Here is a 13,665-nt window from a genome sequence, read left to right on the forward strand (position 1 = left end):
AGCTTTGAATTATGGTTATGAACATAGAACCGTACAATATTCCTTGAACACTTATTATGAAACTGCATTAATAACTGAAAAACTATACATGATCTGAAACCAGATCTTTAATTTTCCATGTGTTTTTACTGCAGGTCCTGTACTTGGATGCAGCAACTAACAACAGAGCAAAAACTGCATTCTCATTTTTCCTGAGATCAGCCCAGCGTCACGGCTTGTCATCAAGGTTTTTTGTCCTGATTAAAATTATATGCTAGCAACAAGTTTCATTAAAGAAAACTTTACAAATTCCTTTAAAATTTATTTTTTATCAGAGGGTTAGGGCAGATCAAGGAGTAGAAAACCTGGACATTGCACATTTCATGTTTGCCACAAGAGGAACAGGGAGAGCGAGTTTCATATCTGAAAAGAGTGTCCACAATCAGAGGTTAGTCTTTTGATGTTTTTTATATTATTATTGACTGCATGGCTAGATTGTTGTAGCAGTTCTGACATTGATTGGAAGCATAAAATACCTGAAATCCAAATTCAAATGTATTTACAGAGTAGAACGACTTTGGCGTGATGTCTGCAGTCACTAGCAAGTACCATGATATTCTTCACTCACTCAAGGAGGATGGCCTGCTTGACATTTTGGATGTCATTCATCTCTTTGGTGTCCACTACATCTTTGTCCCTTGAGTCTGAGCAGATCTTGTCATCTTTGTTGGAGGATGGAATAATCATCCCCTCAGGACAGAAGGAGGTCTCACTCCTGAACAGCTCTGGCGTATGGGACATCTACAAGAGCTGGACGAGGGTGAGAGACTTGAGGTACCAGATCATAATAAGATTTTTTTTTTAATTTATTTAAATGTTGAATTTCAAAATATTAGTTAGCAGTTAACTCTTTTCTTCTGACATTAACAAATTAAACACTTGCAGCACATCTGGGAGATGCTTCTGGTAACTTCATACATTCTTGCTTTTCAATTACCACTAATCTAAATTACTGTAAGAATAACATGAAAACAAAGGCATTCTTTTTAAATGGTTGTATTTAATGTAAAGAACGCTTACACAAAGCAACATTACTCCCAAAAGTACCTATTCTGAAATAATGACGATTATATGTTTGTGAATTTTAAGGAGCTTCAGGATCCAGGCATCGACTGGGAGAGCGCTGTACTGCAAGAGGAATCTAACAGCACAGTTGTGGTTCCTGAGGTTGAATGCCCACTGGATGAGGAAACCCTGGAGAGACTTCAGAGAACAATTAATCCTTTGGAACATTCTGAGTCACACGGTCATGACCTGTACATACAATTCTTGCAACACGTGTTTAACCAACAGTGACACTTAACATGGACTTGAAAGTCAACACTCTTAAAAGTTCTCAAATACTGGATTTCTTTGCTAAAACATTCAGATTACAAGTAGACAAGCAAACAAAGCGCTTGCTTATTATCTATCAACGTAGGACCCTAAACAAAGTTTTACCGAAAAATGTAGATCTAAGGACAAGATGAGAACACTGAAAGTGTACAGAAAGTACTGCTAAAATCCTCCCAATTCTTTCATCTTTGGGCTGAAGGAAGGACAACACTCGGTGTATAAATGCTCAGTCAACACTCTCTTTATTCCATACCATTCTCATTATTCCATACACACTTTAGCGCAATACATCCGGATGGGAGATGTGCCGAAGAGGGTCACAGCAGATCTTGACGTGTCTGACCATTTCTCACATTCTTATAGCTTCAGCCCCCCTCCAAAGTTATAAAACCTAAACATCCACAATCTTTCTCTCTCTCAGTGAGCCTATGTTATGACCTTGGCTTCCTGTGCAGTATGTTCTGTTCTTTTCTAATCAGACAAATAAGGCCATGATTCTCTGAAAACAGTATTTCTTATAACGCAGCAGTATCATACATCATAAAACAATATCATTCATTCACAATAAATCAGCAGTGTAATGTAATACAAATCAGTTTAATAAATGTAATAGTTATCACCGTCTTCTAAGTCAGGAGAATAATGGAAACTAAAACTATAATTTCACAATCTTTAATTAGAGGTATAACGTGGCATAAGATAGTATAATAATCTCACAATACCTAAACAATGGAGTGTTCATATGATTTGTACTTTAGTTTCACATGGCAATCAGCTTCCATTTTTTGGGTTCCTGTAGCTAAAATTAATGTAATTGAATCCAGCAATACTGCAAAAAATTACTAATTTAATTTGAATTAACTGTCAAATGGATGACCCCAAAAGAAAGAAAAATAAATATTGTAATCTTCAGGAAGGTGGGACTTATGGGGCACTGCTGGATTGGATCACCTTAGTTTAAGCTTGAAGTCTCAAGCAGCTTGGATACACAGTGTTCACATTACAGCATTTCAGCAAAGTGGGAAAAACTAAACTCAGCTTTTCAGAATGAATGCATGCAGGGAATCCTATATGGAGGACATCTTGCATATATTTCTGGATAAAGTTAAATGATTATCTTTGTACTACTGACAGTTCTGAACTCTTGTAATTTTCATGAAACAGCTACGAAAATCTTAACAGCTAATGTTTAGAAACATTTTTACTCATTTAGTTTCCAAATTACAAGACAACCATGTGTTAAACTCTGTGGAATCCACCACCATATCTAACTGCTTCACTCATTACTGTTTTAAACTCTGTGTAAGTGTTCAGATGCTGAAGTGGAAAAGTCACGGTACAAATGCATGCACTTACAACTGGGTAACAAATGGAGTGATCTCCTAGCTGCTCCTTACATTCATGGTCAAACTTGCATGTTATTTTGAAATGTCTCTTTTCATCAGGAAGGATGGGAACATGGGGTTGGCCGGTCATCCACTGAAGCACATGCTGGACAGCAAGAGACTCTGATTTTTCACCACCTGCACCGCCTGTGTTTCCATCTGTGATGTTTGAAAATGTTTATGAAGTCGTTTCTAAATAAAAAGTAATCTGAATTATAATGCTTAAAATTAATGCATGTTAAAGCAACAAAATTGAAAAGATGCATACAGTATACATATAATACTATAGGTATATACAGCTAATACTATATAGTACCTGATGCTTCAATCTCCTGCAAGAAATCTTTCAAAAAATGTACGATCTTCCTCTCAGTTCTCTCCCTAGATGTCCCCTTTTCACTGAAATGTGGTTGGCAGCTCATCATAATGAAATCAGTGTCTGGCTGTAAATAAGGAAATAATGTAGATTATATTATAGATATATTGTTAATTCAAAACTAATAAATAAATACAGGATAACTACAGTACAGAGAAGTGGAGTTTCTTTCCGATCAGACTGAAGCTGTTATGTTAATACTTACTTTGAGGATTTTCCCAGGAACAAACAAACTGTGGCAAGCTTCAGGATTTACAGCCATCAGGTTCACAAGACCATACGGTTCCATGCCCTTTCTGAGCTGATGTAGCATTGGAATCAGTCTAGTTGTAGAGTGTAAGACAACAGCACACAGGGAAGATTCCACATCTGCAACATCCTCCTTAGACAGCTGAAATCCACCTCTCCTGGGCAGAGGAAATTGTAGCACCATTTTTTGAAAAAGGGAGGAGATGGGCCTCTTTGGGCGAGGCTGCAATTATTTCACCAACAGTTCTGTGTAGACAAATGATTATAATTCATTTTCAGGTAACATTTACAAAAATATCGGATATGTATTAAATGTCATACACAAAGCTCATATGTAACCAACCTGAAGTTTTCATTATCAAGATCGGTCAGAGAATACTTGGGGTTTTTGACATTGTTCTCGGGTCCTTCAAAGAATCTGCTTTCAATACCAGAAATCATGTCTTTCATACAAAAAATATCCACATTTTTAATCTGTCCATTTATTCACAAAACAGGTAATAGGCAACTCACCACTCAAAAACTCTTTCTTAATTGCTCCTGTATCCACGCCTGCCTCTCCAATGAAAACCACCCTAAGAACGCTGGTAGGAGATGCAGCTTTTTTTCTCTGCCACTGGAGAATGCCTCTGTCTGTAAGGTCTTCTCTGTCCACACACAAGTTAAATTCTGTTGTGGTGTCGACTTGTTGTTTAAGGAAACGCAATACATCTTCCATGCTTAACAAAAAGTGAAGACATCCTAAATTCTCAAAGACAAACAATCATGTTCTGATTAAAAAGGGCAACAACATTAAACGTGATTAGAAATTATTGCAGTGTGTTCTGTGCAACAACCTTTAACAATAATTTAAAGTAGTGTGATCATAAAATGTTTTATATGAGATTAAACCCCAGTTATTGTGTAAAAGATCTTACACATAATTTTAACAAATGGTTCTGCATAATAATGTGTATGAACTATAATACAGCAAAAAGTACCTGTCTGTTGTGTCATTTGCTTCAGGCACCATGCATTGAAAGCTGTTGACCAAACTAAGTTTAAAAAAAACTGCATATGTTTACGTGGACTGTTACTGATTAACATTTTTTCATAAACGGCTGAAAAAAGATTACCTATCCCCACACAGACTCGCGTGGACTGTGATCTCATCTTCTGGAAGGTCCTTAGTACATATTGGACAAATGACCTACAATTTCAAAAAGGGTTATAAGTTATGTGGGAAAAAGTTCATTACCGATACAAAATTAATTGTAGTTACTATGGTTTTTAGTAATGTGCTAGGTTTACCTTTCATTTGCTTTTCGCAATGCATAACTCAGATGGCGAAAGATGTACCAGTGCCAGGAGGATTGCCAGGATTTATACATCGGGGAAACCAAACAACCTCTGGCGAAGCGGATGACACAACACAGAAGAGCTACCTCGTCAGGCCAGGACTCTGCAGTCTATTTACACTATACAGGCCAGTGGACACTCTTTCAATGATGAGGATGTACACATCCTGGACAGGGAGGAACACTGGTTTGAGCGCGGAGTCAAGGAGGCCATTTACATGAAAAGGGAAAGACCATCTCTGAATCGAGGAGGGGGCCTAAGAGTACATCTTTCGCCATCTTACAATGCTGTGATTGCAGCCATTCACCAACTCTCTGTGAATGGTACTCATGGCCATTGATCAGTGGTTGTTGATCAATGGTCATAATAATTTGCATAATTATGATGAGGGAACTGACCTCCCAGCCCATTGTTCATTCAGTGGTGATAGTTTCAGTCATTATGCAAATGCACTTTTTATAAGGTTGGGGAAACCTGCAGTCAGCTGAGACTGAAGAAGTCACTTGGATGAGTGACGAAACGTTTCTCCCACTGAAAACGCTACGTCCAGATGAACAGAATCAACTTTTGGAGACAAGTCTGTGATTGGTTGGTTTTGTGGCACACTTATAACGGTGTACAGAGAGTTAGGCGCGAACGAAGCAGAGAATGTTGTGAGCACGAACGGCACACTGCGAACAGGTCCGCAGAGATCTGAGCGAGAGCAAATACAAAAACTGAGCGAGAGGGGCTGTTATTGTGTGTGTATATGGATAACAGCAAACAATGAAATACATTTTTTGCACGCAGCAATGAATTGTGTTCACTCAAATTTAGCTTTTGTTTGCTTAAAATAAATTTCTCCTCAAAATGCAACACTTGTACTTGCAATTTTTTTTTACTTGCACTCAAATTTTTTTTTATGTCCGCTAAGAATAGTGGCACAAAAATAATATTTCATGCCGCAAATAGAGTTGCTTGAGGTATGCTAAAGCACATTTGGACAAGCCAGCTTCACTATGGAATAAGGTGAGATGAACTGATGAAATTATGTGCAGCAGTTACTGTGCAGGAAGAAGAGCAGAGGAGAAAGAAAGCTTGGAGAGGGTCTGGAAGGATGGCGTTGAAGGCAGAGCTGAAGTCTACAAACAGGATCCTGGCGTATGTTCCTGGGGAGGCCAGATGCTGCATGATGAAGTGTAGAGCCATGTTTATAGCATTGTCTACAGACCTATTAGCTCTGTATGCAAACTGCAAGGGGTCCAGGAGGGGGGCCGTGAGGGTCTTGAGGTAGGAGAGGACCAGGCGTTCAAATGACTTCATGACCACAGATGTCAGAGCCACAGGTCTGTAGTCACTTAGTCCAGTGATCCTTGTCAATAATGTTAATACCTGAAGAGCATCCACAGCAAGGTTTACTAACTTAGGACTACAACAAAGAAAAGCACTCTCCCTTATGCCTAACAGATAACAAACGGCATACTGTTACTGTACCTCCAAGCCACAGTGGCTGAGTTTTTTTGCACCGGTCAAAAGGTTATTGTCTCAAACTCTGCCGTCTGCTCCTTGCTCCCTAAATTAAAACAGGACATTGGAGTAAATTTTGTTTACCACCATCTAACAAAACCTGGTTAATCAGTTTTCTGTTTGACATTTGTACAACATTTAATATTCAGCTGTGTGAAACCTAATATTCAACATTTCTGTTAAAAAAGAATGGGACTGTGCATCTACACACACATGATTGCTATTTAACAGTTTTAACTGTAAGCTTCTTTTTCTCCCAATCATACTTTTGGTATATTTGAGAATTTTGAATGTAATGCAGTCAAAATTTATTTCCATCTGAGCACTGTTGGACACTGATAATAAAAACACATTGCTAGTTATTTTGGAAGATGCAAACATCACAATTGCAGGTATTTTCTTTTCATTTCAGTAGCAGGAGCCCACCTCCACTCAGGTTCCTTCTTGTTCTTTGTCAGTAAATGAACCTAGGACTGGGTATCGATTTTGATTTCTATAATTGATTAAATTACGATTCATAAGGTCCCAGGTTGATTTGATTCAATTCAATTTTGACTCAGACTGTCAGAAATATTATAATTCATCTCATTTATCAGTACACATCCATATTTTTATATCTATGTATAAAAACAAAGCTGACACTTGTGAAACTTCACTGAGGACCCACTCCCCATAACCATCAACCGTCAGCTGTGATAGTAACAAACTGAGATATCAGCTGGAAACTGAAACTGATTTTACAGTCATGTACATGTCATGAACATGTTAAATCCTCAGTAATTCATCTTCTGTTAAAACTGCATTAACTCTATTAATTAATAATGATGCATTATTGAAGTGAAAGCTTTTTTTTTTATTTGGTGTTACTGTCCTTGCAGATGTGGAGAGAGACAAAAGCATGCTGCAGTATGTACATGTTTAATAAATAGGTCAGCATAGGAGGTCAAGAAGAGTCCAGCCTATTTGCTCTCCTAGTCTAACATTCATAAAAAAAAAAATAACAGTGTGTGAACAACCCAGTGACTTTTCTCAGTTTCTCATATAAACCATTTCAGTGTCTCATCTTCAACTGCAGGTCTGAACATTCTTCTGTTCTGTCAGAGCAGCAGAGCAAATATCTCAAAACTGACAAATTAACCCTGGCTAAAGGCTAATTCCTTTAGTTCTTTAAATATCTGAACCAGAGCACTGACATTAATGAACAAACTTAGAGTGATTTCTTTAGTCACCGTAAACTCTTTCATGTCTAAGGATTAACTTGAACATGATTTTCCACAGCAGGTGACAACTCACCTTAGCTAGCAAACAAGGACATTAGCTACAGAATAGCTTAAAAACACATTTAACTTACTAAAAAAGTGCAGCGGGGCCTCAGGTCCTTCTGTTGGTTTGTCAATTTTACTGCTAAAAACCACAGTGTGTGTGGTTTTCAAAAATAAACACTGGCCTGCCTTGCAGCTTCACCGCTCCTTTTGCAATTTTTGAACAGAGATGCACAAGTTTGTCAGTGATTACAGCTGCCAGTCAAAGCTGGTATGATGATGTTGCACCACAATTTTACAGCACTATGGTCATAATTAGAATCAAACTTATGACAAAACACCCCTTGATGAGCACCACTAATAATGACAAAAAGCATCTTTGGGAAAATTTTGTCTTAGGAGAACTTTTTTTTAGGTCTGTTATGTCGTCCATGTTTTTTACAGTCATTGGTTCAGATGGACAGACCACAGTGGACTCACCATACACTTGTTGTAAGTACACATTTGTTCTTACATCTTTTACATCAGCTAGCACAAAGGAGCTAGGTGATGCAGTTCGCTAAAAACAAACTCACTATATACAAGTCAGTGGATTTGATCTCTAGCTAGAAGCCAGACTGATGTACCTGAAAGTGACAGTGTAAGCTTACTGCAGGATATTGAAGATCACTTGAATTAGCTTTCTGCTGGAACACCTCTGACTCATCATATATCTGCAACAGCACGAAAAGCAATAATATTAAAATAAACATGTTGCCTAATTGCAACTACAGCAAGAAATTAGCTTCTAGAAATTCCTTCTAACTACACATCAGGCTTTCAGCTAGGTCTGAGTTAGGCCTGTCTCTAAAATAATTATTTTATTTTATTACTTTTATTCTTATGTGTCATTTAAGCTCAAACATCTTTATATTTACTGATTATGTTCCAATCAGTATTGAGTATACTGTGATCAAGAAAATGACATATCAATCATAATTCTGTGTTTAACCCTTACAACATTTAACACTATTTTTCTTGCTCAAAAGTATGATGATGGGTCGGCAACAACACAGTTCTTATCTTCTTAAACTCAGACACAAATAGAAAGGTCAATAATGGATGTCTATTATCGTGTGTTCTTTTTCTCTAGGATAAAGAGAGCTCAGGTCCAGTTCAAGTTTAACAGATTTATTGTATCAAGCAGTTCAAAGAATAATTCATGTACATGCATCTCCTTCCGGTTAGAAAACCACAGTCTACAGCAAACTGCTGTAGACTGTGGTTTGATGGACACGCACAAACAGACACACACAGGCACACACTTATCCCTGACCTGTTACCCAGTTTCATGCACCTAAAGTAGCATCTATCTGTGAGAGCTACTGTCTCTTGACCTTGCTTGGGTTACTCCCACATTCTTTTCACTAAGTCTGCACAAACAATCCTCAGTCATGTGAATCTATAACTTTTCTGTTTATTTTATTCTGAGTACTCAGTAGTGAAATTAACTATTAAAGTGATCTAAAATTAATTACAGTCCCAATACCATTTGCCAGCACAGGTCTTGTAAACCAAACTTTTTTAGTCCTCACCAGTGTTGGAGAGTAATGGAATACGTGTAACGGCGTTATGTATGTAAAATACAAAATATGAGTAACTTTATTCCGTTAGAGTTACCATTTAAAAAGGCAGTAATCAGAATACAGTTACTTTGTTGAAATAAATGGATTACACGGCGGTCTTTTCCTGTTTCACATGTTAAGCTATGCCCTCTCTATTTTTGGTAATTCCACGTCGGTGGAAACCCAAACAAAACACGCATTAAGAGGCTCTAATGCCTGGGTCTCAATCTCACGGCCCATGTCACCCCTACTTGCAGCCCACCTAATGACTTTAAGAAATATTCTTAAAAATTATTTAAAAAATAATGTAATATAAAGGCAATAGGCAGAGTGTTGCAGGCATAGCCCTAAAGAATGTAGCCTCATGGGTAGTGTAGTCCGTGCAGCAGGGAGAATGGTCTGTCATACCTGTTATGTGTCTGTGAGCGCGAGGGAGGGAGAGAAAGGAGAGTGGAAAAGTACGAGCAGAATCAGGAGATGGAATCATGTAAATATAATAATAACCACTGCAGCAAAAAAGAGTGCCTGACGAGCCCAGTTGTAAGCTAATAAGACTCAACTGTACACCGTGTTCGTGTTTTCTCCAAAACAATAAGTTCCATTGGAGAAGCTTTTCAACACCTCTCTCTGTCTCTCGCTAGCAAAGTTGACCCAGTAAAGCTAGTTTTTGTCTACGAGCCCGACACAGCCATATTAGCCAGAGGTCCCTTTACTACGGTTCAGAGCCACAGACCTGTTTTATACATGCGCGCAATAATTTTCCATACGAGATCGCTGCAAAAAGTGCAGCCTTACCTAATGTCTATCCTACTGTTACTCATTTATTTTACTTTTTTAATTCTGTTTCTTTGTTACTCTTTTTTTTTTTCGCTCCGGGACCGTGTCCATAATTTCGTTCCACCTCATGTAAACATGTGATGCAAATATCAATAAAGCTTTCTTGAAACCTTGAATAGGCTTAATAGACATTTTCACTACTCAGACTACATCTCTCTGCTAACATATTCATCAGACTTATATCTAATCCTTCAGGGCTCTAGAGTGCGACCAATTTGGTCGCAAACAGACACACATTATGCCCCTATTGTGGACTAAACCAATCATAGATAGTCAGGGGCGGGACCTCTCTGATTGGCCGTGGTCAATATTGAAATGCAGGTGGATAGAGAGAGGTGAGTAGCTTGAATAAAGCGATAACGATTCATTAAATCCTGAATCGACTTTTAAATATAATTGTGTTTTGCCAGAAACGCCAGATTCTCAGATTAAAGCTCACAAAACTATTTCAACAACCACCAAACAGCAAATGAGAGCAGGTACACGGATTCCACACAAAGACCTAAACACAGAGCGGACCCGACACATCAGAATCAGCTTTCTCTTTCTCGGTTTTCTCACCCGATGGCACGTACACGCACACGCTGTCGGAGCTCACCGATTCTGATGCGTAGGGTCCGCTGTGTGTTTATGTCTTTTTGCGCTAGATTCTGAGCTGCAGGTTTTGTCTCTCTCCAACCAAAATTCACAGAGCCAGCAGCAAAAGAAGCAGCAAACTACGCTTCACATTTGATAAATGTCGTCATGAATTCCCTCTGACTTTTGCTGTTTTGCTTCCACCACGATAAAAATCACACTTCATGCACAGCTCTCTCTCTCTCTCTGTGTACTTTAGTGATGCGCGAATCATGAACGAATCGTTCAATACTCGAAAATCACTTTACTGACTCGTGAATCATGATTCACAAGCCCAACTGACTCATCCCTGTTGCTGTTAGCAAACTAATTTCATTAGTAGAACTATATCTAGCTTATAATTGTGGAGAAAAAACACAACATCCAGTATCTTAAAAAAAACATTTCTGCTCTGAACTGGAAGAAAAAACCCTGAGTAGAAGCTTACATCAAGACAATAGCTCCTCAGTTCACAATAGCGTGGCTCTGTTAACATGCTAACAGCACATTTGAGCTACTCACCCCCTCCCTCCTGTGCTGAATCATAGCGCGAACGAATCACTCACTCACTCACCCCCTCCCTCCTGGCTCACAGCTTCTTCTTCTTCTTCTTGGTTGGCAACCAATGTTAAGGCACATTGCCGCCCCCTGGCTCACAGCTCAGTGGACATTTAGACGAGAAAATATACAGGGTGGGCCATTTATATGGATACACCGTAATAACATGGGAATGGTTGGTGATATTAAAGTCCTGTTTGTGGCACATTAGTATATGTGAGGGGGCAAACTCCTCAAGATGGGTGGTGACCATGGTAGCCATTTTGAAGTTGGCCATCTTGGATACAACTTTTGTTTTTTTCAATAGGAAGAGGGCCATGTGACACATCAAACTTATTGGCAATGTCACAAGAAAAACAATGGTGTGCTTGGTTTCAACGTAACTTTATTCTTTCATGAGTTATTTACAAGTTTCTCTTTGTTCACAGCCATTGACATGTCGAATGAGGAGCGGATCGAAATTGTGTTGATATCTGGTGAACACAGTAACCGGGTCATTGCAGCAGATTTCATCACAAGACACCCTACGAGACCACCCATCTCCCATGCTACAGTTAGCAAACTGCTTGCTAAGTTTCGTGAAACTGGTTCAGTGTTGGATTTGCCAAAATGTGGATGCAAGAAAACTGTCACTAATGAAGAAACATCAGTGGCTGTCCTCGCTGCATTCAGCAAAAGCCCACAGTGTAGCACCCGCCGCATGTCACTGGACAGTGGCATTAGTCAAACATCCCTTTGGCGGATATTAGCTACTCACAAATGGCACCCTTACAAACTCCAGCTACTGTATGAGCAAAATGTTTTCCTTTCTATCACCACAAGTTGTGGCTTTTTAAAAAACATACTATTTCACTACTTCAGATTTTGTTCATTTACTACTGATTTGTATTTTTGATCCATTTTAAAGGTGAAACAATAAGTAAATATTACTCTTTTTCAATAGAGTTTATTTTTATCGGTTTGAAGTTTTGTCTGGCCCAGGGACATTTCTTGGTTTGAAAATCTGATCCAATTAAATTTAGAACTGCTGTAGGATTTTCTGTAGCTGCACACGTGTGACACATTTTCAATTTATATATTTTCTAATCTGAAAATAAAAATTGTCAATAAAGAAATAGAGAAGATCTCAGTTCAGTTCAGTTCATTTTTATTTCAAACATGTACATTCACAATCATTACAAAATATCATTCCATTTTTTTGTTTGAAAAGGAGTAGGCCGAAGTATACACTTATTTGTCCCTACCCCCTCAAGTTGATTTCCATTTAAGACTTTTGGAAAATGTTTTTTTTTATGTTTCCTGATGTGAACTAATCACAGCAGAAGGCAACTCTAAAATGCTTCTAATGTAAGTAATATCTGTGAAAGAACACAATTATAACTGTCACAAACACGGGGACAGCTACGATTGTGGCGACAATGTTGAAATTTTGAGCAGTGGAGCCATAATGTCGTGCACCATCCACATCTCCAGCCATCTTCCTGTCTCTGGCCTGGAAGGATGAAAACATTTTATACACTTTAAAACTGTAAACCAACACATGTTCAATGCTTGCTGTAAGACACTTATGTCATTTTGTCTTTTATGATTTCCTTTCACTATTGTTAGTAAGCCATTTGTTTGGATTGTAGTTTTGCTTGGAGCTGATTGATTTTATGATTATTTCATTTTGCTTGTTGTTTTACTGACATTTGATATATATTTTTATCTTGTTATCACTTTATTTATGAGTTTATTTTACTGAGCTTTATCATGTACCATATCACTTAACATAATGTCCTGCTAAATTTTTAATATAGTTTTTTACACATTTACCTCAGTTATTTTCTGTATACTCTTATTTTATTAATTGCACACCTCATTTGTATAGTTTTCACCTTTTATCATATTTTACATTTACATTATATTTGTAGAAATATTCTTTTGTTATAGGTTGTCTTAATATTCTGGCTTCTGTAACACAGGAATTTCACAAAATGTAATTTCTAATAAGTTAAAATGTGTCACAATAAACTCACCTTGATGGAATGAATGAGAGCTGCAAGTCCAAAACAAAAAGGATTTAAGTAGACAAAGGAAAAGAGCGACCAGATGATATAGTCCTTGGGGGGCTCAGTGATGACTTGTTGCCCTCTGGTGATGTTCACAGCAGTGTGCTGGACCACTCCAGGCTGACCAGGGAGTCCACCATAACTCATGCCCTGCAATGGCACATCTTCAGTCGGGTAACCTTGAGGATGCATCGCTCAAACTGTTCTCAGCTCAGCTGCAATTTAGAGAGGACAAAAGTGTGAACAAGAACAAGAGAGTCACCACAAGTTGTGGCTTTTAAAGCTTTGGGGGCGACAGGAAGCCCAGGAAAACATGACCATGTGATTCATCACTGCAGAAAAGTGAGATACTAAGAATGCATGAAACTCTTAAATCTAAATATGAACCTGCAAAGACACCACTGCCAGTCACGAAGCCTTTTAAATTAATAGCACTGCCAGTTATAGTTTGAGAAATAACCTTTATTGACTGAATTTGATATTGTGACTTTTGGTATTGTGTTTATGAGA

At 38.2% G+C, this 13,665-nt stretch overlaps 1 protein-coding gene and 2 long non-coding RNA genes across 3 annotated transcripts; 1 reads left to right on the top strand and 2 right to left on the bottom strand.

Annotated features, from left to right (window-relative positions):
- The first annotated feature begins 315 nt into the window (after positions 1-315).
- On the top strand, positions 316-1,860 carry LOC120441337. The gene is made up of 3 exons (XR_005613998.1): positions 316-427; positions 545-813; positions 1,129-1,860. It is a non-coding gene; the product is annotated as an uncharacterized LOC120441337 (long non-coding RNA).
- An 11-nt stretch (positions 1,861-1,871) lies between these two features.
- LOC116331594 lies at positions 1,872-4,004 on the bottom strand. The gene is made up of 5 exons (XR_005613996.1): positions 3,898-4,004; positions 3,728-3,802; positions 3,341-3,630; positions 3,076-3,202; positions 1,872-2,918 (listed from the first exon to the last, which is right to left on the bottom strand). It is a non-coding gene; the product is annotated as an uncharacterized LOC116331594 (long non-coding RNA).
- Positions 4,005-12,245: 8,241 nt separating this feature from the next.
- On the bottom strand, positions 12,246-13,375 carry LOC120441335 (dispanin subfamily A member 2b-like). Its single transcript, XM_039615888.1, has 2 exons — positions 13,123-13,375; positions 12,246-12,596 (listed from the first exon to the last, which is right to left on the bottom strand). Exons 1-2 carry the CDS (start codon positions 13,345-13,347, stop codon positions 12,447-12,449), a joined length of 375 nt encoding a protein of 124 aa, XP_039471822.1. The 5' UTR covers positions 13,348-13,375; the 3' UTR covers positions 12,246-12,446.
- Positions 13,376-13,665: the final 290 nt, after the last annotated feature.

This window comes from Oreochromis aureus, linkage group 7, assembly GCF_013358895.1.
Source record: "Oreochromis aureus strain Israel breed Guangdong linkage group 7, ZZ_aureus, whole genome shotgun sequence".
NCBI lineage: Eukaryota > Metazoa > Chordata > Actinopteri > Cichliformes > Cichlidae > Oreochromis > Oreochromis aureus.

What these genes read in the sequence shown, in the direction of transcription:
- LOC120441335 (XM_039615888.1), bottom strand. Translation starts at nt 13,347, where the DNA reads ATGCATCCTCAAGGTTACCCGACTGAAGATGTGCCATTGCAGGGCATG. An exon ending in CTCTCATTCATTCCATCAAG is followed by an intron (nt 12,597 to 13,122) that starts GTGAGTTTATTG and finishes TCATCCTTCCAG; the next exon opens with GCCAGAGACAGGAAGATGGC.